This window comes from Asterias rubens, chromosome 1 (assembly GCF_902459465.1).
Source record: "Asterias rubens chromosome 1, eAstRub1.3, whole genome shotgun sequence".
In the NCBI taxonomy this organism is placed as follows: Eukaryota; Metazoa; Echinodermata; class Asteroidea; order Forcipulatida; family Asteriidae; genus Asterias; species Asterias rubens.
The window spans coordinates 25,633,645-25,657,580 of NC_047062.1; the positions used below are offsets into that span (position 1 = coordinate 25,633,645).

General features: G+C 40.0%; 2 protein-coding genes across 4 annotated transcripts in view; both read right to left on the reverse strand.

Moving 5' to 3' along the window:
• Positions 1 to 308: 308 nt before the first annotated feature.
• On the reverse strand, positions 309 to 17,304 carry LOC117298876 (threonine synthase-like 2). Of its 3 annotated transcripts, XM_033782245.1 has the most exons (10): positions 17,190 to 17,304; positions 14,839 to 14,957; positions 13,452 to 13,721; positions 11,853 to 12,047; positions 10,900 to 11,052; positions 10,031 to 10,249; positions 9,306 to 9,454; positions 8,544 to 8,669; positions 1,587 to 1,726; positions 309 to 1,197 (listed from the first exon to the last, which is right to left on the reverse strand). In XM_033782245.1, the coding sequence occupies exons 3-10, from the start codon at positions 13,672 to 13,674 to the stop codon at positions 969 to 971; spliced, it is 1,434 nt and encodes a 477-aa protein (XP_033638136.1). In that variant the 5' UTR covers positions 13,675 to 13,721; positions 14,839 to 14,957; positions 17,190 to 17,304; the 3' UTR covers positions 309 to 968. The 3 variants fall into 3 exon arrangements, with proteins under 3 accessions (XP_033638136.1, XP_033638146.1, XP_033638127.1); XM_033782255.1 differs by lacking the exon at positions 14,839 to 14,957 and having other exon boundaries at positions 17,190 to 17,209; XM_033782236.1 differs by lacking the exon at positions 17,190 to 17,304 and having other exon boundaries at positions 14,839 to 15,054.
• A 2,323-nt stretch (positions 17,305 to 19,627) lies between these two features.
• Positions 19,628 to 23,936, reverse strand: part of LOC117307281 (thrombospondin-1-like) — a 36,370-nt gene continuing 32,061 nt past the window's right edge. Inside the window, exons 24-25 of the mRNA XM_033791999.1 lie at positions 23,426 to 23,570; positions 19,628 to 22,435 (exon numbers count right to left, since the gene is read on the reverse strand). Coding sequence (XP_033647890.1) covers positions 22,409 to 22,435; positions 23,426 to 23,570 — 172 coding nt within the window. The 3' untranslated portion in view covers positions 19,628 to 22,408. The remainder of the gene's footprint in view (positions 22,436 to 23,425; positions 23,571 to 23,936) is intronic.

Sequence of the window (23,936 nt, forward strand, 5' to 3'; positions counted from 1 at the left end):
AATCAATGGGCATTGGGGATCAGCATTGAGTTACCGTGACCTCATTACCCCATGAAGATTAAAATTGGGTAACCATGACCGTTACTTCCGGGTGGGGCGAAAACTCAAGAAGTACACGCCTGATGTTCAACCTCTTTTCAGTTATAAACCCTTTGAGCATAAAAGGTTACACAAGGGTTACCGTGACCCCATAATGACCTTTACTTCAGAGTCACCCGAACCCGGAAGTGGGACAATTTCTCAAGAACTACACAACCGGTTTCCAAACGTTTTTCAGTTATAGACTCCTCGGGCATTGGAGATTAGCCTTGGGCAACCGTGACCCCATGTTGACCTTTACTTTCGGGTCAACCGGAAGTGTGACCATATCTCAAGAACTACACACCCGATTCAACTTCTTTTCAGATTTAAATCTGTCAAGCATTCAAGGTTAGCCAAGGGTCATCATATATAATATTTCAGATGTCAACAAGCATTGCTGAATAAGCGGAATGAAGAGATCTGAAGCCCGACTACTCCTGTGCTGAGCAAAACTTTATTAGCAATTTATTATGAACAATACGCTCAACATTTTTCATTACAGTTGATACAACTGAAATGGGACTATATTGATTAGGGTAACGAACAATGCCGTATAAATCGTATGTTTCATTAGCGATGTAAACATTTCAATTCATTCTCCTTAATCCGGGAACCACAATGCAATAATTAGATTAAATTTCAGAACAAATAAGTGAACAATAAAGTTATGCGGAACACACTAGTATTTCGTTGTTTTTAAAACCAATAAATCAGTGTGTTCGTTTTGTATCTTGGTTTTAACTTTACAACTCATTTAATATACATTATATATATATCATTTAAAATTGTCAAAAGTAATCTTTTAAAATTTTGTTTATTTTTAGGGAAAGTTTAAAATGCCCTTGATTAGGCTTAGGCTCCAAACCAGCCTCAATTGACTAGAAACTCTACAGGCGTCTGCTGATGTCCTCAATTTTCTCCCGTAGCATTTGAACCCAGTCCTGTCCCTCTTTGAACTCTGTGAATCGTGTTGGCATTGAGCTTAGACTCTCTATATATGGTGTCGACGTAGGCTCCAAACCAGCCGCAATTGCAGCCTCTGGAAACTTAGCTGGATGAGCAGTGGCAAAACAAACAGTGGGCCCAAGATTGGAGTCCTGGTTATTCATCCTATGCCTATTTGATGAGACAAAATAATTAAACACAATTAGATTCAATTAAAGACACTAGACACCTTTGGTTATTGTCAAAGACCAGTCTTCTCACTTGGTGTATCTCAACATATGCACAAAATCACAAACATGTGAAATTTAGAACTCAATTGGTCGTTGAAGTTGCGAGATAATAACGGAAGAAAAAACACACTTGTCAGACGAAGTTGTGTGTTTTCAGATGCTTGATTTAGGGACAAATCAAATTCGTGGAAAATAACTTCTTTCTCGAAAACTAAGTCACTTCAGAGGGAGCTGCTTCTCACAATGTTTTATACTACTTTTTTTTTGTTTGGGGGGGGGGGGGGGACGGAAATGTTTATAAGATTCCATTAATGAATTTTGACAACTTACCGGTCAATCTTGTCAAAGTAGTAGCTGACAGCCACAGCTGTATGCGGACATACACGGTACTTGTGTTCCCGCCAGCATCGTTGCATAGTCTTGGTTATCTGTTCATCCTGACACGAATAGGAAGACCAGGCCTCTTGCATCTAATTGAATGAAAAGCATCAACGTTAAGATTTATGCGTTGGTAAAAGCAGACTTTTCTCACATAATCATTATTATTCATGGTTTATTAAAATATTGCAATACAGCGACTAAAAGCCGAAATGTACAGTTTACAAAAACAGTCCGTAAAAATATTACATACTTACATACAAAGGAATGAAATATCAAATAGTTGTTAATAACAGCATATAAACACACAGGCAAAACATTAGTGACCGTAAAATATTAAAAAGAGCACACACATATTTTGATTATATTAAAATTAATCCTTTGCTCAGGATCCAAAGAGCCTTGCCACAAGATAACAGTATTAAAATGGGAACAAATACTGAAGCATGATTTAGTAATCCAATATTGCTATTGACATTACTGTAATTACTATTATTATTGAGGTTGGTGTGCAGCTACATTGTAAATAAAGAAATGACAAATTACAGTTGGCAAACTGAAGACAAATTTAGTAACACAAAAATGGTTGTTTACATCAAAATGATTGATTTATATGAATATAACTGCCATAGAAAATCAACCAGATGTTCACATATGCGAGCTAGAAACCGAATAGACCTCTATCACGGTGTGGCCGTCTTGATTTCACTCCATTCCAACTCATTACAACAAAACTGAGGCTAGACGAAATAACAGTCTGGTGCCATGCGGAATGAATGTTAGCATTCATTACTGTTATTGGAAACAAGGATTATGACCAAGATGTTGACAGCGTGACAAAGGCGTATCGTGGATCGATTGCACCTTTCAGCACGTCACCTTGGAATGCGTAGCCCGGGTAGTTGGTGTTTTATTCAGGGGGGGGGGGCATGTTCCTAAACTTAGTGGATCCAAGAAAGTTATTACCAAACTTTATCAAAGGTCTTCTCTTCTAGACTTGAGTGGTGATATGCCTATTAGCCATGGTATATAGGAGTGATGTGACCCAGTGGTTCATTGTATGACATACTGTTGTGCTTTACAAAATGAAGATCGATAAAAATACGAGACGAGAATGAAAAAGTAATAAACAATATTTAAGGCATTTGACACCTTTGGTATAGTTGTCAAAGACCAGTATTCTCAGTGTTTCTCACTTAGTGTATCCCAATAAAGCATACACAGAAAAAGCTGAGAAGATGTGGGCTCAATTTGCCATCGAACACCCTCAAGTGTTTGCTTTCAGATGCCTAAAAAGGCTGAACAACTCTTTAATAATAATAATCGAGTGAAAAATTACCGCTTTATAAAAAAAAAAAAACACGTTACTTCAGAGTGTGCCGTTTGTATTGTCACATATCAACAGCTCTCCATTGCCCGTTACCAAGTAGGTATTTGTGATATTAAACAATTATTGTAAGTGGTTGGGTTATTAGTTCATTATAAAAATATTTTGATTTATATGTATGTGTATTCATAATTAGTCAATTCGATCGGATCCATCAATACTATTATTGGATTATTATTTTTATGAAACTTAGTAACAAGTGCGTCGGTAGGGGTAAAAAGGGTAGAGGGTAGAGGGTAGAGCAAGTAGGGGTTTGGGATTGGCGTTTGCACCCCCTTAAATACCAGCCTCATCCTCAGCACACGGGTCTATATATCTCAGGTCGATCTATGCATCATCTTAAAGGCAGTGGACACTATTGGTAATTAATCAAATTAATTATTAGCATATAACCCGTTTACTTGGTAACGAGTTATGGGGAGCTGTTGAATATAAAACATTGTGAGTAACGGCTCCCTCTGAAATAAAGTAATTTACCACGAATTTGATTTCGAGAGCTCAGAATTACATTTTGAGGTCTCGAAATCAAGCATCGGAAAGCACACAACTTCGTGTGACAAGGGTGTTTTTTTTTCTTTAGTATTATCTCGCAAGTTCGACGACCAATTGAGCCCAAATTCTCACAGGTATGTTATTTTATGCATATGTTGAGATACACCAAGTGAGAAGACTAGTCTTTGGCAACTACCAATAGTGTCGATGTCTTTAATGGGAAATTTTTAAGCGAATACTCAAATTAATACACAAATGCATTTCTATTCTAATTTTAGCAGTGAATAAACAATTACGAGGTCAATGTCAAACTATTGTATTGTGAAAAAATTGCAAGTGGGGAGATTTGATTAAAACCCTTTTTGAGAGATTAGACTCAACCCTTTTTGAGAGAGATATGGAACACTTTTTTTCGCGATAAAAAAAAACGTACATCGACAATCGAAGACCGCTTTGTATGCAACTTACAGATAAAGATGTCACTAACGTCCAGCAAATACTCAAAAAAATCCCTCTGGCCTTGGCGGAACAAAAAAGGCGTCACTTTATAGTTTCTAATTTCATTACCCGTTAAGGTAACTTAATATTGCACTTTCTTGCAGCTGGGTTGGTTAGTGAAGTGTTTTATATCAGTCACCGAGGACCATTCCATCGGCCTTGGAGCATAGATACAAAAAGCGCAACTTTTTGATCGTTTTGGTGTTCATACCGGTACAATGATGATACATGGACAGTCACAAGGGTACTCGAAGAGAAACTGGATGGGTGCTACTAAAAACTCACTGCGAAAATGATTCAATGTTCACTGAAGTCAACATATGACAATACATAACTGTATGGTAAGGAACCAAAACTTTCCACCAAACGACAACAGCATCGTCTGAGACTAGCAGGGCACCCCTAGTCCTGTAGACACACCAAAGACTCCCTGCCTCACAGCTTATCACCTGGTCACCAAAACAAGGAAGGAGAAATAGGGGAAGACATACAAGTGTAGTTGCTAGGGACATCGGGGTGCTTCCAGCTGATCTTCCCAAACTGAGAGTTAGATATGGATGGGCAAGCATCAACATGATTCCGACCTCGGTCGACTAGAGAGAGGGAGAGAGCGGTAAAAGACACCCGTGGCAGTAGTGACTTACAGATACAGATGTCACTATTAACATCCAGCAAATACTAAAAAAAATTCCTCTGGCCTTAGCGGAACAAAAAAGGCGTCACTTTATAGTTTCTAATTTCATTACCCGTTAAGGTAACTTAATATTACACTTTCTTGCAGCTGGGTTGGTTAGTGAAGTGTTTTATATCAGTCACCGAGGACCATTCCATCGGCCTTGGAGCATAGATACAAAAAGCGCAACTTTTTGATCGTTTTGGTGTTCATACCGGTACAATGATGATACATGGACAGTCACAAGGGTACTCGGAGAGAAACTGGATGGGTGCTACTAAAAACTCACTGCGAAAATGATTCAATGTTCACTGAAGTCAACATATGACAATACAGAACTGTATGGTAAGGAACCAAAACTTTCCACCAAAATACAACAGCATCGTCTGAGACTAGCAGGGCACCCCTAGTCCTGTAGACACACCAAAGACTCCCTGCCTCACAGCTTATCACCTGGTCACCAAAACAAGGAAGGAGAAATAGGGGAATACATACAGGTGTAGTTGCTAGGGACATCGGGGTGCTTCCAGCTGATCTTCCCAAACTGAGAGTTAGATATGGGTGGGCAAGCATCAACATGATTCCGGTCGACTAGAGAGAGGGAGAGAGCGGTAAAAGACACCCGTGGCAGTAGTGACGTGCGATAGTGCTGCGATTGAAGATTCCCGTATGATAACCGCATGACAAACCCTACCGACGACCAGAACTGGGAAATACCGTAAACTAAATACTCGTTTGAATTCAAAGAAACTCCCGTTTCAAATATTTCAATTAAAGACACACGCCATTAACAAGCACCGATGGATCAAATGGAGAGTCTTGGCACGACTTCACCTACAATTTTCCAAGGAACGAAGAGTTCAAACGAGGATGTTCAAATGGAAGACAGCGATGGTTTCGCCAAGTTTATCTTAGCTCTCTACTGCATGATCTGTGTGGTTGGTATCACTGGTAACTTACTGGTTGCCATCGTACTCCTCCGTGTGCCGTCCCTACGGTCTAATACAAGTGATTTCTTGGTGCATCTCTCCATTGTTGATTTCATGGCCTGTGTTCTGGTCATCCCTGGTTATCTCCTGCCTAGAACCAACTCCGCTCCAAACCCCGGGTTCTTAGGCGAGTTCTGGTGTCGATTTTACGCCAGCGGTTTCCTCTTTTGGGTCTTCACGATGACGTCAGTCTTGGGTTTGATCGTGGTCAATTTGGAGCGCTATGTAGCCATCGTCTATCCACACAAATACAAGACTATTTTCACTAAACGTAACAAATACATCATGATCGTTGCGTGTTGGGTACTTGCCGCAGTTTCAAGATCGTTCTTCTTCTTTACGTATGGAGAAGATGAAGTAGTGGGATGTCATTTTGAAGGCTGGTCTAACCGAGGAACTCAGGTGGCATTTGGCTTGTACACTTTCACGGTCAACTTCTTCGCTCCATTCATGGTGATGATCCTTGCGCAACTGAAAGTTATCTGTACGCTGAACCGACAAGTGAAGATCTTAACTGCTCGTACAGGTTAGTTATACAGTCATTTTATCTCATTTCGTATTAATAGTAATAAATATGGACGAGGGCACAATAAAGTGTCTCAGTGCATAAAGTTTTTTCTTCTTTTTTGATGTCGAGTTGCAATATTATATATGATAAGAATAAGTTTATTGGATTTGGTTTCCCATGCACTGAATTCAGCTAGGGGGCTTGTGGATTGAATAATGAAGTATTAAACACTCTTTACATTCGAGAGTAGACGTTTTAGCCCCAATGCAAACTTCCGGCACTCGACTGCGGTGCAACCACTGATCGCCGGCTTATTGAAGCAGTTTGTCTTTATTATAGTTATTTTTTTGGGTAATTTCATTGAACCGATGGTGATAATTTGAATGCAAATCTTGTTGATGATAGAACGACTGTGGCAATTTCCAAAATGGTTCATTACATTTCAGCGCTGCTGACATAGTTTCGCGACCTTTTGCAATAAGTTGCTTTAAACCCCGGGGTCGATTTCACAAAGACTAGTCCTATAAGGAGATATTAAAAACCTAAGGCTAGTCCCGAGTTAGGAGGAGTAACTCGTCATTACTCGGTAAAAGACTAGTATTAACTCTGTGTGAAATCAATCCCTGGTTCTTGAACGGCACACTTCGGTCGATTCATACCGTACCTTAAAAACTGGAAGATTTAACTCTGGTTGGATTCGAACCTAATGCGTTAGTTTGTATTGACTTTTCTTTCTTGCAGCCTCTTCAGGTGCAAACCCAAGCGACCAGCGTGAAATGTGGCAGCTCCGAGCCTCCCAAACCCTAGTGAAGACACTCCTGGCCTGCGTCATCACATTCGGCGTGTGTTGGATTCCAAACCAAGTCTGGTTCCTGCTCTTCAATGTTGGTGTTCCAATGACTCTAGGTGGACCTATCCAAAGTCTCACTATCATCTTAGCCGTTGGTAATTCTTGTGTGAATCCAGTCATTTACACTATGACCAACAAGCCGTTCCGTAAAGGGATCAGGGAGCTGTTTTGTAAGAAGCGGGATTCGAACCAGGTGGCTGACGGTGTAGCGACTGGCACTGTGTCTGAGACCGTCTCCAATGCCCAAGAACAATAGGAGAGAAAACATCACGATGGGGACAAACAATGGGAGGAGTTTGGGGACAATGGATGTTTCATGTCACGGCAGTAGCCCACTCTTAGATTATGTGTCCTGCACAACAGTTTAATTTTATGATAATTGTGAAGAGTTCACACATTTATATTGTACAAGTTTAAAAGAACTTACTGAATTACCAGACAACAACGAATTAGACAATTTAAAACCAGAGGACTGGTGTGCTCCGCTTGTGCAAAAACCTAAAAATTGCGCCGGCAACGTGGAGCTACCGCATTTCTCGATATTTCTCATATCCGCAATGATAAAGACAGGCACTGGTCTTACAGACCCAGTAACTTCATAGACCTTATGCATATTATAACGTCATTTCAGTAGGGCGCCCTCACCTAGAGGTCAAAAGGAGGTTGTTCATTGGCCAATACTGTGCGCCACGCGTACAAATATGTGCGTCTCGATTGTTTTGTCACCGTTTTTCCACTAAGATGGCGGCTGGATGACGTCAATGCAAAAGGTCTATTTGATATAACGATTTTATTGGATAGTCGTGCAGTGGCGTAAGCTTACTAATGTGTGTTTTTATTGGTTTGTCATGTGCACTGCCAGTCGTAGCTGTTGCAAGCATCGGGCATAGTTGGTATAATGTATATAGGCCTACCTGTACCTGTATAGACTGTGCAACTCTCGCGTATTCGAACAAGTGAGTTTGTCCCAAGTTGCATTGGTGTTAGCTAATGCTGGGGTTTAGATGTATAAAAGTTCCTACACATTATTAGTGACCCAAAAGTGGACTGTAAAATTATTGAATTATTACAAATGTCATATTTTATTGTTTAAAAATATTACATAGTGTCGCAAGAGGCAAACAAATGAAGACATAAACATAGTAACTACACTTTATTCAGTTTCAATCTTAACTGACGGACAGAAAACCATAGCTGGGGTGTCAGAATCCCCCGTCAAGGAGATCTAAATGCTTTCTGACGGCGTCTGGAGAACGTGCACATGGTCATAATGATACTCATTGTTTAAATTTAGGCATATATTGGCCCATTCCTTCTGAATCCTCCACTTTGGCAATTGGATAGATGATTTGCAGGGACTGCACGGATGTTTTCAAATGGATATTTCAACTTCGGTTATCGGAAGCGAGGATGTATTTACATAAAACAAAAACAAATTAAGAAATGGTAAATAAATCAGAAACAAATTTTTTATCATGAAACTATTCAACTGCGGGTGTTTTTAAAACAAACCTTGATTAGAGTCTCCTTTGGGATTTGTGTCTTGTCAGTACTCTCAAATTCCTCCAGGACTTTCTTGATTTGGCTAGCGTCTTGATTTGAGAACAGGAACAAAATTCTCTCCATGTTGTATGGGATCTGTTCACCAGATAAAAAGAAAACGAATCTGTTGTTTGGGCAGTTTATATGACGCCAATTTGCGTAGCTCGTAGCGATTAGACAATTCGGAAAGATACAGACCATGTTAATTTTTTTTACAACAAGTGTGACGTCGACCTTGTGCACTATTTGGGTATTCTGGCAGGCAAGATACTGCACAGGTCATAATGAGAAAGTTCATGATTTGTGTCTTAATAGTTTCCACATAATTTTGTCATCATGCCTGTACAGCGCATTGGGGTCTGTCTTTGACGGAATGCGCTCTACAAGAGTGATTTATTATTATTATTATTAAGAATCATGAAAGTAAAAGCTAGACAAGTTTCGAGATGTGCCCCTTTCATCTTAAGAAACGTTGATAAGAATTAGACAGTGCAATCGCCATAAAATAGTTATAAGATTTAATGTTTTCTTCCATTGGGCTGTGTACAAATCGTGGCTGTGTGGCTCTTTTGTAAACATTCGATGTCATAGGTCACATCGTCTAATCATGTTCGTTTTTAGGTAATCCAATGTTGGGTGGTCACTTTAGGCTTCCGTAACTTCATCTCAAAAATCAGTAAATAAAGTGAATGGTACATTACCGCAGAGTATAAGAAACCTTGAGTTGTTTACCTGTATATCCATGGCAACAGAATATGTTTTTATGACCCGAGATGCCTTGGAGTAGTCCCCATGTGTAATCGTACGATGTATGATATCATTGGTGTTGACTGCTGAGACTAACTTAACCGGCAAGCCCATGGCGTACGCGATACATCCACCTTAAAATACAGACACTTTTCACAAAAGGTTTTGCTTTCCTTACCAGGCAAACAACACAGTTTGGAAAGGGGGTGGGGTAAGGTCATTATATTACACATTCACAAGGAGTAACATAAATAAGATGGTTATGCAGATTCATTTATAGACCCCTGTCCGCGAAAAGAAAAAAACAAGTCTTGGTTTTTTTTACAGAACAATCCAACTGATTTCATTAGATTTAGAAAGGTTTGCGGTAACACCCATGTAATGACTTTCTCTAAAATGAGTGGGGGTGGTTCTGAAAAGAACCGTTGTTTTTAACTCGACGTTTATATCAGTATGCTCTGATCGTCTTCTGGAGACATTAGCTACAATGATGTCGTGTAATAACGTGTTTTGGGGGTCTGTGGTGATGACGGTGCAGCTGACTAACATCAATCAAAACACGTACATATGAAAGCTTTAATTACTTTCGGTAGTCTGTATGCAATTTTGCAGAGTGTACTGTGTATTATGTACAGTACATGTACATGTACGTGCATGTCATATTAGTTTTATATATTATGTGTTAAAGTACGTAGGATTTGACTACCAACCAGTAATATGACCCGCTGCTCCAGTGGGAACCACGATTTCCACCGTCTCCCCAACCGTCTTGCAGATTGCCAGATAGCCATAGAAGAAGTTAACAACCTGTACCAGAGTTCTGATCATATTGATGGAATTCATGGTGCAGAGATTATGGAGTGTCTTAAACTCTTGGTCTAAGATGACGGGTTTGATGATGAGATCAAGATCGTCCGAAGAGCCCTCCGCTAGAAAATTGTTAAAACAATAATCGAAAAATCAAAAGATGTAGCTGAGACGAGTCCCAACCAGGCAAAGATTGACTAGTGATACTACTAGCTAGGAAAAAGATTATACGTTTCTATTGGTTGAGAATCGATCACGTGTCAGGGCTCAGGGGAACATGAGTAATGTGCCCCTTAGGGGGTAGATTACCCTAAACGTGCCCACCGTTGGTCGTTTCCAACTCCGTGTAAAACAGTGTAAGACTTTTATAGACTTTGATTCGAGGTTGTAATTACGCTTGTACTATAATAAGTAATTTGGTTTTCGTTCCTGCCCGATGTGGGATATGGAACAGTGCAGCAATATTTTTGTCAACTACCCAAATAGTTGTTTTGTTTGCAAACATCAATTTTTAGACTGGGCTAAAAGCAAAAATATTGTGGCAGCTCTATAGGTGATGGAGTCCATGGGTTTTGTTCACATTCATTCGGGGACTATTTGGACGCTAGGTGGCGGCAGACTTACCTGGTAAATCCATTGTTCTTGGTTTTATGTGCATACTCAGAACAATGTAAGCAATGGAAGCTTACCTGTTAAGTTTGTCGCCACCTAGCGTCCCAAGTCTCCCATTTTCTGTCTCGGCTGTATAAACATCTAAAGTTCTTGCACGTACCTGATATGCAATGAACATTTTCTGCCATTGTTGTAATCATTTGAAGTTCTTGAATATGTGTACAGTAACCATGGGGGAAGAGTACAACGATGTCAATCCAATCAAGACCCCTGACTGCCTCAATAGAAGATGGCCCTGTATCTCCAGATGTTCCTGTCAAAGTCAATTAGGTTTCACAAAATCAATTTTATTCGCATATAACTAGCTTCCCCCAGAAGACGTAGAGCATACTGATCGAGACGTCACGTTGAAGCCAACGGTTCTTTTCGGAACCATTCCCAACTCATAGAGATTATCAATACATGGTGTTACCGCAAACATAATACTTTATCGTGTTTCCACCATGCAAAGTCTCAAATCCTACTTGCATATGACTATGCACTGAGCATTAGTGATAATTCTCACTCCTACAAGCTAATAACTGGCGTAATTCATAGATTTGTTTAAAGGTGACAGCTCGTTGCAGTTTCTCCTAAGAGTCGGTTGTCGTAGTGGTATTTTTCCTTGCCTTCCGCCTGTATGGACACCGGATTGAATCCCGTTATTTTGGGCACTTTATATGTGGATTGGGTTTTCAGTCCCTACCTGACTAAATCCCTTTCCGACCACATCTAAAAACTGAAGCTTTCTTACATATCTTCTCACTATTGAGTTCATCACTTTTCTGTGAGTCATTGGCTTCACACAACAAGAATTCATGAAATGAAATGAAAATATAAATAATTGTTTCGATGCATTGAAAACTGATCACCTTTTTTCACGGGAAACCACCGAGTATGCAGTGCAAAGGTGTATGGGTAAAAACAAAATGGTTTAGAGTTAACAACAATAATAATTTAGTGGCAGGGGTGGGTCATTAATTGTTACCCATGCCATCATAAAGACTGGTGCAGCAGAGCACTTGGCCATGCTAACTCGCTTAAATCATTGATCTACTTTTTAGCAGCACTCACCAACAACGATGGTCACATGCTCCTTTTTTTTGTTGAGGAAATATTCCAGGAATCGGCCCAGGATAAATGTGGAAAGGTCCTTGAAGGCCAGCGTCTTGGTATTGCAGAGCTCAAGTACATTCAGACCATTGGAGAATGAGGACAGAGCTGCCACCTCTTCCACAGGAAGACGAGAGTACGCTTTATCAATGATTTCTAGAGAACGGAGGAACAAATTCAAGCATGTATCAGTTTGATTTGTAAACATAATGTACGCATTAAAAGATAGTTCCTAAGCCAGACAGGTAGCTTTGTAATACTGCATTATTTTATGTATAGCTTTAAGGAAGGTGCAATTAGCTCTTCCAATTTAGTCGCCCCGGAGATTCTGTCCCCGTTGGAATTGAACGTGGGTTGGAGTAAATTGATTCAACAGAGGGCGTGAATAGAATAATTTTGCAGAGCTGTGTATTGAGAAAAATAGGGTGCGTTCGATCAGCTTCCCTGAGTCGACCCCGCGGTGCTCACTTGAGTGAGCCCCTGCCATGAGCTAATGGAACGTTCACACTCGCCCTCTCGTGGTGACGTCATGCACCTCGGGTCACCCCCAAGTTACCCACTCCACAAGTAGGGCACTTGGGGCTGACCCAGGTGAGCTCCTGGAATGATGTCACAGCTATTCGAACGCACCGGGGACAGCTCGGGGTCGACCAAGGGAAGCTAATCAAACGCACCCATTGAGAGACCTTCCTTTGGTTACGTGGTTTTGGTCCAAGTGCAGCACAACCAAATTGCCAGACTAGTCTGGCACCCTGCGTTGGCTCATGCGATGGGGGATATAATCACCAGTGAGACATATCCAGGGGCACAGTTTATCCGTGGAGAAGGGACACCAAGAATCTCCCACCACACCAGCCAGTTTAAATCAAATACTTTGTGGAACAGCGGTGTGTTGGACAAACCATAAAAGCAGTCGATGTCTACTTTCTGATCTACTTTTTAGCAGCACCATGAGTGTAACAGTGTTTGGGCTCCTTTATTGTATACAATCATAACTAAAGTCAACCCACCAATAGAGATTTATAGTTAATACATACATAATCGAGTTTTTAGCTCACAAAACGAAAGTGTTCATCTTTTCTGCCAAATAAAAATCATCCAATTCACACCTCACTTACAAAAGTTTCATTACACATGAAAGATAACACAGATTCATGCATCCAAAAGAAAAACAGACGCCCCTTAATACATATACACTATAATATGTAATTCAACGTCTCATTCAAAGTGTTCATTTGAAAGTTCAAAATATTTTGACGTCTACCTCAAGTCTGATACTTGAGTCATGACACTGTTCCCTTTAATAGTAAGCTGCTCCTTAATAAGAGACAATAACCATTTTAGTTTTTGGCAATTACTACAATGGGGGATCGGGGAAAGTGACTGCACCACATAGTGTGACTTGAATTTGGCAAAAAAAAAGTTCATGATGACAATTGTAGACAATTTTAATTGATGGCTGTCCATACAAAATCTCCACCAGACAAACAAATATTACGGAAAAGTTTGCCGCCAATTTGTAAAGCTAAAAAAAGTTCAGTCTCCAAATATTCTACCTACCTTCTAATTCTCCTTGGCCGACGTCATCTTCAGTGAAGAATGGCAGGACTTTCTTGCATAGATCTGGGAGGGAAAGTCCCTTCCAAGACTTCAGTAAGGTTTGGGAAATCTTTGGGATTGTCTCTGGCATGAGCAGCCCTCCATCAGACAGGTAGCCTGGTGACAAAACTGCTTCCTCAAAAGTATGTGCCTTGGCTTTGCCACGTGTGCTGATAAACCTCATGGTGGTGGTGGACGGCTGACGAATGGTATGGTGTTCAAGCTATAGTTCTGGAATAACGAGCATATACACACATTGTTCGAATAAGTGAAAATGATATGTATTTTAATTCAATATTCCTACTTAAGAGTTTGTGAACTCTGTAGCAAGTAAAGATTCTAAAAATATGAACAATGTGTAATTACAGTTATGTGTGTAAAATGAAACAATAGTTATCAAGAGTTTGACATTATTACCGTATGGCTGCAAGATCACCGACTTCCACATGGATGCCAGTACTAAAGTCACATTAAAAACTTAGCTCAATGATAATATCATTCGATACATAGCCTTTGAACGATGACAGCGCACAGGTCAAAGTCCACAACGCAATTGAATACACATTATACGTGTTATATTATGATCAATAAAGATAAGGTAACTCACAGCCTTGTGAGAAGGGAGACCTGTGGAGTCCCTAACCGATCAGTACCCGAAGTCCCCATCCGATTACCCGAAGTCCCCACCCGAGTACCCGAAGTCCCCATCCGTTTACCTGAAGTCCCTACCCAAGTATCGAAGTCAATACCCGAATACCAAACTCTACCCGCCCGAGTACGAGTATAGTCCCCCTGCATACCGTACCCGGATTCCCTTACTCGAATACCCGAAGTTCCTACCCTAGTAACCGACCATCCTTACTAACACGTGTACCATGGTCCCTACCCAAGTACCCAAAGGTCATACCCGAGTACCCGAAGTTCCTACCCGATAGCCCGAAATCCCAACACGAGTTGAAGGTCCCTATACCCGCGACTACCCGAAGTTCCTACCCGATTGCACGAAATCCCAACACGGGAACTATCCATGATACCTGGGACCATGCTGGGACTAATAGCCGAACGTTTGATTCTACATGTATACAAAACATTAGTTAACCAGCATAGGCTGACCACTGGCCATGTGTGCTCCTGATCTACATTGGCCCTACAGTACCTGTCTGTTTCGCTATTGTGGCCTTTCTACGTTCACAGTAGTGTTGCTGTATTATTGGTGTGTTGACGCATAATATAGAGCAAGATTTGAGCCGTATTGATTGTGTGGAATACATGTATGTGTTTTGCATCAATGGTAAGTGCGGTAAATGCTGATGAAACCCATGGATCCCTAATAACAAGGAATACTTACCACCAAGATGGCGAAAGAATACAGACTAGATTATGTTCTTCAACTCAAACAGTCGACACATCGCTCAACATCATGGAGATACATGACGTACAGGTCTACAACACATGTAGTATACAGAGCTGCAGAACCGTAAAAGAGGACATGTTATCTGTTGAGCTCAACGAGTCGTGTGTTGTGTATGTGACCTTCTGCCAATGTGAAACTGCAAAATGACGATCTAGATCACATAATATAGCAAGCTGTAGCGCAAGGACTTCGGTTACAAAAAAACACTATATCCAGCATGCACGTTAAAGGCCAACACACTTTCGCTAACAAAGGGGTTTGTCGTGGTGTAACCTTGTTGCAGTGCTTATGATTTATCGTTGTGCAGGCTGTACTCATAGGAGCAAACATTGTTTATATCCTATGGCGATCGGTCGTTGTAATGTACATTGTGAACTTACGTCAGGGCCTCTTGTATAATAGAACAATCATAGATCAAAAGTAGGAAGAAAGTAAACGGCAAAAATATCGTTTATGAAATTATTATAAATTAGAAAGGCCCTTTAGAAAGTACGGATTCTGCTTCCGATTCGGCTCAGGCTATGTTTTTTGACAATCATTGCGCGTGCGTTCTGCGTGCTCAGGGCTTCAGACGAGCGAACAAGGCCCTAAAGCCTAATCCAAAGTCGTAGCCTTTGATTAAAAAAGGGCGACAGAGTAAATGGAAGCCTCAAAGACTTGATCTCCCGTCTTTAATAAATGAATGTTTTCAATCCCCACACTGAATCAAATAATGCGGGTTATTAATCGAATTATTAATATGTAAATATTTTTCCAAAAAACGACCTCTTCACGATGACCCCAGAGTTACCCGGGTTGAGTTTCGTTTCCTCCTCTGCTAGGCCGGACTCACCTATACTTCCGTTTGTTTTTCGACTAAAATAATGTGAATGTCTTTAAAATCTGCAGTTTTTCAAATATAGGTTCCTTGTATGGAATTTAAAAATAATGGGTTCTCCCTACTGTCCAAAGTCTGCAGTGTGTGGGGGTGTGTGTGTGTGAAAGACGGACATCCGAGTTCAATCTGTTGTCCTTTTATAGTCGACTCCTCTGCATCGGATATTGGTGATACATCTGTAACAGGTTTGAGTGCGGCTAGCGCACTCTGTGCTGAAACATAATACATTTTACAAGGGACACGCTGTTTAAGTGGTGTTGTAAAATATGAAGAAAGTTTTATTCAAATCCCGACTACTATAAAGGGAGAGGCGAATTTAAAACGCTGTATTTATACAGTGCAAATGAGATAATAATAAAATCTCAAATACAAAAAAAGAGAAAAACAAATCCAGCGGGTCTCGACAATTAAAATGCAACGAAAATAACAATGAAACTTTATACAATGGAAATATAAAACAAAAATAAATGAATGGCCTATCTGTTGGTGGGGGACTTGGACGGACGCTGACGATAACTTGAATTGAAGATACTTGAATTGAAGATGGTGTGACAATGAAAAAGTTCTTCCAGCAAAGTTGAAGATATTGGGGCTGCGAAGATTATGATGACAAACTTGAAGACTTTAGAACCAGTTCCTTGTCCTTGATCAGGGGACAGGATTACTGTTCTGGTACAACTGGGTATGACGAAAATGCAGTGAAGATAAGTAGGCTACAGTTGATGACACGCTGTCCTGCTGGCTCTCTTGATTTGGATTCGGCCTAGAGCAGGACAGGGGATGAATATACAATTATTGTGGTGATAAAGCTGGGCTGGCGCAATCCAACGTAGATGTCCGACAGAGGCAAAGTGTAATTATTGAAGGAACTTGGAGGGTTAATTCTAACACTATCCGTCCTCTGTCGGTGTCCAGTGGCCAAGTGTCAAACCACTTCCTTGGGTTTGGGCACTGACCCCTGAGACATCCCTTCCTCAATAGCCGTGATTGGTTGCAAAGCCTGCTACCAATCACCCACTCATCACACACCACCAGGCAACCACCCACCCCTAGACTCGCCCTAGTCCGAGCAGGACATAGGGAAACTAGGGGTAACAAAAAAAAGGGGGCTGCAATTTCATCCCATTACACATCAACATCGCCAATGAACCTCACGAGATTATGACCGTTAGAAACAACTCTAAAAAGAGTATTTTAGGTAATGTGGTCAGTTTGGTTAAAAGTCAAGTTTTGCTTGGCCGGAGGCTGGATAACTTTCCGTATGGCGCCACCACCTGTTCACTCACTTTTACAAAAAGGGATATCTCATTGAGGTAAATTAGATACTATATTATTTCATATCGAATGAAAAAGTTGCGGCGCCATAGGGAAAGTTTTCCGTCAAATACGTTAATGGCCACAGTTTTACCTTTATAGAGCTAGTCCAAAGCCAGAAGCAGAAAATCCTCATGGTGACTTGCCAGACCAAGTCCAGCGCCATCGGTATGAGAAACTCTGCCACAGCGATTTACAGAGCGTAATACCAACGCCAGCAGTAGAAACTATGTCATAGTGACTTAATACAGAGCGCTAGTCCAACGCCATCGGTAGAAACTCCACCATGTTGACTTGCAGAGCACTGGAACGAGTGCATCTGATTCAAAGCACATCGATCTTACTGGGCAATTGTCGCCGTCTCAGAAGTGATTAGTGTTACATCATAGGGGAGTAATTGAACAATGAACAGCTTCGGAATGCAGAGAAGAAAAAGGCTTACAAAATAGTTGCTTTTGTCTCACTCTCCCATGCCTCTCTTACAAATCTGCTGGGCTATTTTGGGTGTGGATTTGCCCACACTATAGATGACTTGTAATTTATACCCCATCACACCAAACTCGTTCTCATATCGTTCTGAAAAAAATGTAATCTCTGTGCAAGACGATGTGCTCGGTGCCGGTGTGGCGGTTTCAGTTATCCGCCGTGTTCAGTTTTCCGGGTGACGGAGTCGGACATATCAACATGTTGTTCGAACGGTTTTAGCTTTCCGGCGTGTTCAGTTTTCCGGGTGACCTGTCAGATACCGCCGCGAGTACCCTGGCGAGTACTGTAGTTCTCTCAGCAGTGACCCCAAATTTTTTATTACGATTCTTTTCTGTGTAGTCACATAATCTCTTGGGACTCTTGCCCCATCTTTACATGTATTCATGGGTACAACTTTAGGCGGGTCACACTCTGCTTGCATAAAAAAAACCTCATACGATCCACGCGTTTGCCGCATAGTTGTACTCGACTCGTGGACGCCGCCATGACAGCTACCGGAGGGTAACGGATGACTCAATACGGCACTAAAAATGGACTACTTTCGCTTGCTGTGCGCAGGCATCGCATGACGTAATGCTACCGTATTTGGTCATTCGGAAAACTGAACCAAGCGGAAAGTTGAAACCGCCACACCGGTGAGGAGGGAGCGAGCAGGGGATCGCGATAGTTGAGTGATAGTGTGAGAAACAACGTCTTGCACCAAGACTATTACATTTCAGATTAGAACGTAGTGAGAACGAGTTAGGTATCACAATTATGTTTTGTTTTAGTTTATGTTATGTGTTTAAGAAGCTCAATGAAATTTGGCATTGAGTTGACCTTTTTTTTCATTCTGCGAAAGTGTGAGCCTAACTGCCATTCTTACAGAAATAGATAGCTAAGCTTTGAGAACGGAAAACTTATCATTCAGTCTTGAGGAATGGGCTTGCATCACGCAGCTTCCCATAGGGATGATAGCAGTTTAATCCGAGAACATTAATTGGGATAGGGGAAGTAACGCCTACTTTGTATTCCCTCTTGTCATCACAACCTTCGATGTAAAGCCTCCCACCCCTTCCCCCTCCCCCAAGAATGATCGCTAGTCTTTCAATAAGATTCCCAACCGAAGTATAATCTAATATGAGAATGACTGCAGTGTGTGTGGCAAGTGTGTGTGTGCGTTTCCAAGTCAGTGAGCCCCATGACCTACAAAACTCCGTGCACTTTGCAAAACCCGCAGTCTGTTTTGTGCGCAACTGGATTTGAGATTGTGAACTGTGTTAAAGGCAGTGGACACTATTGGTAATTACTCAAAACACTGTTGGTTAGCATACAACCTCACCTGGTAACGAGTAATGGGGAGAGGTTGATAGTATACAACATTGTGAGAAACAGCCCCCCTCTGAAGTGACATAGTTTTCGAGAAAGAAGTAATTTTCCACGAATTTGATTTCGAGACCTCAAGTTTAGAATTTGAGGTCTCGAAATCAACCATCTAAAAGCACACAACTAAGTGACAAGGGTGTTTTTTTCTTTCATTATTATCTCGCAACTTCGACAAACCAATTTGGCTCAAATTCTCACTGGTTTGTTATTTTATGCGTATGCTTAGATACACAAAGAGGGAAGACTGGTCTTTGACAATTACCAATAGTGTCCACTGTCTTTAAAACCTTGACACCAATTCATTATTATTATATTGTTTTACACCGTCTCAATCATTTTCTGTTTGGAGTAATAACATTTCACCAGTTTAGCATTCAATGATCAAATAATAGTTCAGTGTCACTTAGGCGGCAAGAATCATTCGATTCCGTAAGGCCAGAAGCACAGTCAATATTCAATTTCGTCAACAGGTAGCAGAAACTAAAAAATAATAATGGTTAAAGTGTAGTCTTGAATGCTCCGAAAGAAACCCTATAATTTGAATGTGTTAGGGGATTCAAAATGCATTAATTTGAACGCTTGATGATTGTAATTGAAATATTTTTTTTTGCTGAAATTGGCCTGGAAAAACCAACAGTAAACAAGAACGGACACAGATAATCTGACACACTGAACACGAGCTTCTTTTACATATATAGGCGAGATATCTACAGCTTTGTTTTTCGTGTTTAACCAACATGATTATACAACATTAAAAAAAAAAATTAAAGTAGTATTTCATCAACAAAATAAGACATTTTCTGTACCTCATTTACTGACACAACCATGAGACAGCTTTAAGGAGCCACCTCGGATTCAATTAAAACTTGAAAATAAAATTGAACAATCCAAAATGTCTCCAGAACTTTTGGAATCGGACAAATACCCGTTTATGTTTTAATTTCTCCAAAGGAAAGTAAATTATTGTTTTCTCTCACAGTTTCGGAAAATTAATCTGCTCAAAGTTTTCGCGAAGGATTACGGTCCTATTTGGGGCGACACAATATTAACATAATATTATTTAATCTTTTTTTTAAAATAAACTATACATTTAAATTAAAACGGCTATAACATAATAATTCAATCTAACTTTCTTTTATTCAAAGCATCAGAATGTTGCCGAATTCGAAGATTTATATTAATGTGACGACGAATACCAAAAGCCATGACAAGCTCAGTTACCAGTGTGAACTCTGAGTTAAATGGAACTGCCATCCCAGTTTAAATATTAATTGGCGATTTGAAAATCGACGAAATAAAATTCGGGTTCTTTCTTTAAACAGTGAAATCTTGAGTTATTAGTAACTAATCTGAAGGGAAAAAAAAACAGAAATTGTGACACTGTGACTGTTTTGAGGATAACCGTTGCATACACGGTGACTTCGGAGTTTTTTGTTTGCAATGGCGTTTTGTTTTGGTTATATGGTTAGTGTTTAACCAGGTCAGGTTTGCAGTAGCACTAAAGTGAACATCTCTTTTGAGTAGTGTTGGTTCTTAGAAGAACCGGTGGCTGATATCTCAACGTTTCGATCAGAATGCTGCGCTTGTCTTCAGGAGAGATTTAAACGACAGTGCTAGCGCAAACTTCACTTGATTATAGTCCAACCATGAGTTTAAAATCATACTTATTGTTTTGTATTTTTCTGTTTACTGTTCTTTATTTGCTTTGAACTACTAGTTTGTTTGTCTAGAGACAAAGTTTTGACAGTTTTGTCTAAACTTTGAAGCCTAGAAAGGGGTAAGTGTGACAGTGGTATGCAATTCTTAAGTGCAACTTCAACCCTTTTTGTAAATTAACTAATGAAATAAATTGTCCAACACAATTTGTTTGATGGTTTGAGAACACAATTAAACGGTGTTTGGTGTTTTTGTTTAAGGTTGTCGGGCTTACAACTGAGGGCAATTTGTGTATGCTATAGTAATTGTATTCGAAGAATTAACTTCCATCATCGTACCATCCCTTTCTCAATAAACGAAGTGTTGTTTTGTTTTTTTTCACACAAAAAACATGATAACTACAAAAAACTGACAACTTTAATTCCGAGACGTATAAAGCTATAATGATGACGTCATGATATTGCAACTTTCCGCACGCTAAACATTTTCAAAATGTCAACTGTCATTAAAATCGTAGGCAGAAAACACCCTGTATTAAAAAGAAAACATTTACCACTAACGACAATAATAGAAATGTCATGTTTACTTGCATGCGTGGAAACGTTTAACAGATTGGTTACTTATTAATTTAATCACTTAATAATAATAATATGCATGTTTAACCGTTTAAACTGATCAAATATTTTACATGTTTTTTTCTTTCTCGTGTGATATCAAGGCCGACTCGTTTGACATACGCCCTCAAGCGACGACGACCCGGCTTCAATTTCACAGAAAGTTAACAATAAATTTACAAATATAGAAGATTAATATAGCAATACTTGAGGGAAGAATAATACACAGGCAGATATAACACTTTTTGGCTCACACATAAAAAACAACAAATCTGCTTTATATCATAAAACAGTTTTTTTTTTTTTTTATAATATAATGTTTCCATTATACCATAAATAGATGCACAAAAATATATAACATACTTTAAACGATGGTGTTTACCAGGAAGACAATGATGGTGAACAAAGCGTGTACAAAGGCATACTTGATAGAAAGCTAAGCACTAGGTAATCGAGGATTCCCCTGACTGCAATTTTTAGTCAAATCATGACGGGAGGTTTCACCCTTTTTGTTGCTGAAGCAATTTCCTGACTATCAGCTGATTCCCATTGAAAAAGTCACAGATAAGAAATAAAGATTTTCAGCAAGCGAGGGTTGCCCGAGTCAATTCTAACATACTTCCAACATGAGAAGAACAACTTAGTCTTGCTGTCCAGGCGTTGGAGGTTCAGCCAACCACAATCAAATTGCGCCTTCAATGTCTATCTTGTGCAAACAAACTGGTTTGAACTGAATCGGGCGACCACAGCGGGAAGAACAAGCGCATGCGCTGATTTATACAACATCAATAATAATAATAATATCTATGATAAGTTTATAATACCTCTTTTTTTAAGTTTAAAATATTATGTGCGTACTGTTTCTCAATTCGGTATACGTGTAGTATATTCCGCTTATCCAGTTAAATATTGGTCCATGTCCGAGTTACTGGTATACTGACGCCTTGTCTCGCACAATGTATGCGTAGGATACGAACAATCAACGCGGTGTTTAAGTATTGAGCAGGCAGCATCTTAAAGGCAGCATGTTTCTCTGTCAGGGTGCGATGCGAGTGCAACTTGTGAAGGTCTGTTCTTTTTCTGAAGCAGCCGATTTATCAAAAACTAAATATTCGTAAGAGGAACGATGTATACAGCATTGTCTTTCTCATCGCTGGATCAAACGAAAAGTTCCTAAAGCAGAGTTGGTTGATCAGACGGTAGTTGTGGTAGGCTCTCTCTGCGTTATTCATGAAACGAAAACAAGAGAAGGTGTATTATTAAAAATATTCACAAGAGGAAAGAAAAACTTCAATGTTTCAATTTAACGCGGAAGTGTGCTTGAAAAGACGAAAAATGGCGCGGTCCATTTTGAAGCATTTAGGCCGTGTTCGATATACCGACTTCGGCTACAGCTACGTCTAGATCAACGCGTCTGCCAGTGTTGAAGAATATGCAGACGTGTGCAATGTAGCCGTATCCGTTAACCGAAGTCGCTGTTTCGGACACGGCCTAAGCTATTTGAAAAACCAAAAAGACGCGAATAGTTGATAGACGAGCAGTAATTTTATACCGACTACAAGAAATCAACGCAAAGCAGTCTTTGGCAAGCATTTCATATTTTGGCAATCCCTTACGGGTTTCAAATATGTTTAGGTAAGTAAACAATCATATATATTTGCTTACATTAATGTGCTAGAGAGCAATATTAGCCGCTTGCTTAATTTGCTAACTAATGCAATTGAGCCCTTCCTCAACGATAGTGTGAGTTTGAAGGCACTGGACACCTTTGGTAATTGTCAAAGACCAGTCTTCTCATTTTGTGTTTCCCAATGTTAGTTTGAATGAATGAATGAACCTGTGAAAATTTGAACTCAATTGATATCGAAGTTGCGAGATAATAATGGAATAAAGAAACACCCTTGTTGCTCAAGTTGTATGCTCATTTAGTTGCTTGAATTCGACACCTCAGCTAAGGTCTCCAATTCAATTCAAACATTTAAGTGAGAAAATACTTCTTTCTAAAAAAAACTATGCTACATCAGAGGGAGCCGTTCCTCGCAATATTTTATACTGTCATCAGCTCCCCATTGCTCGTTACCAAGTCAGTTTTTATGCTAACAATTATTTTGAGTAGTTACCGATAGTGTCCAGTTCCTTTAACAAAACGAAAAAATAGATACAATTCAAGGCAGTTGGCACCGAGACTTCTGAATAAAAAGTGACTTACATTGTCGATGCATTTATATTCCAGATCAGAGAAGAACACCATCTCTTGTGAGAAGCAGAACAGACCAATTCGGCCACCCTGTAATGTCATGTCGTAGAGGGCGCCCGAATCAGCCAACACCTTGCTGCCTTCGTGCATTGTCACTCTGTTGGATAAAGGAAACACAAACCAAAATAAGTTGCTTGGAACATAATATTGAGAAACTACAAAAATGGCTTTCGAAGATTGCATGGTGTAAAGATAGAATAGCAGGTAAAATGGCCTTCTTTCGTCATGAAGCGGACGGAAACATTATTTTGGAAACGGCGCTGCTAAAGGGTCCCAAGCGTCCTATTCTAATTAATATAGGACTCCTATAATGTTGGAGCGTTTGGCGTCGCGGCGTTACATACATTCCAAAAAGTATGAATGACACGTAACACGTGGCAAGGTTGAATGTTCATGGTAAATGGTATATTATAATTTCAATGTTGTCATAGTTATGACTCAAGCAGTGATGGTTTCGTAACTT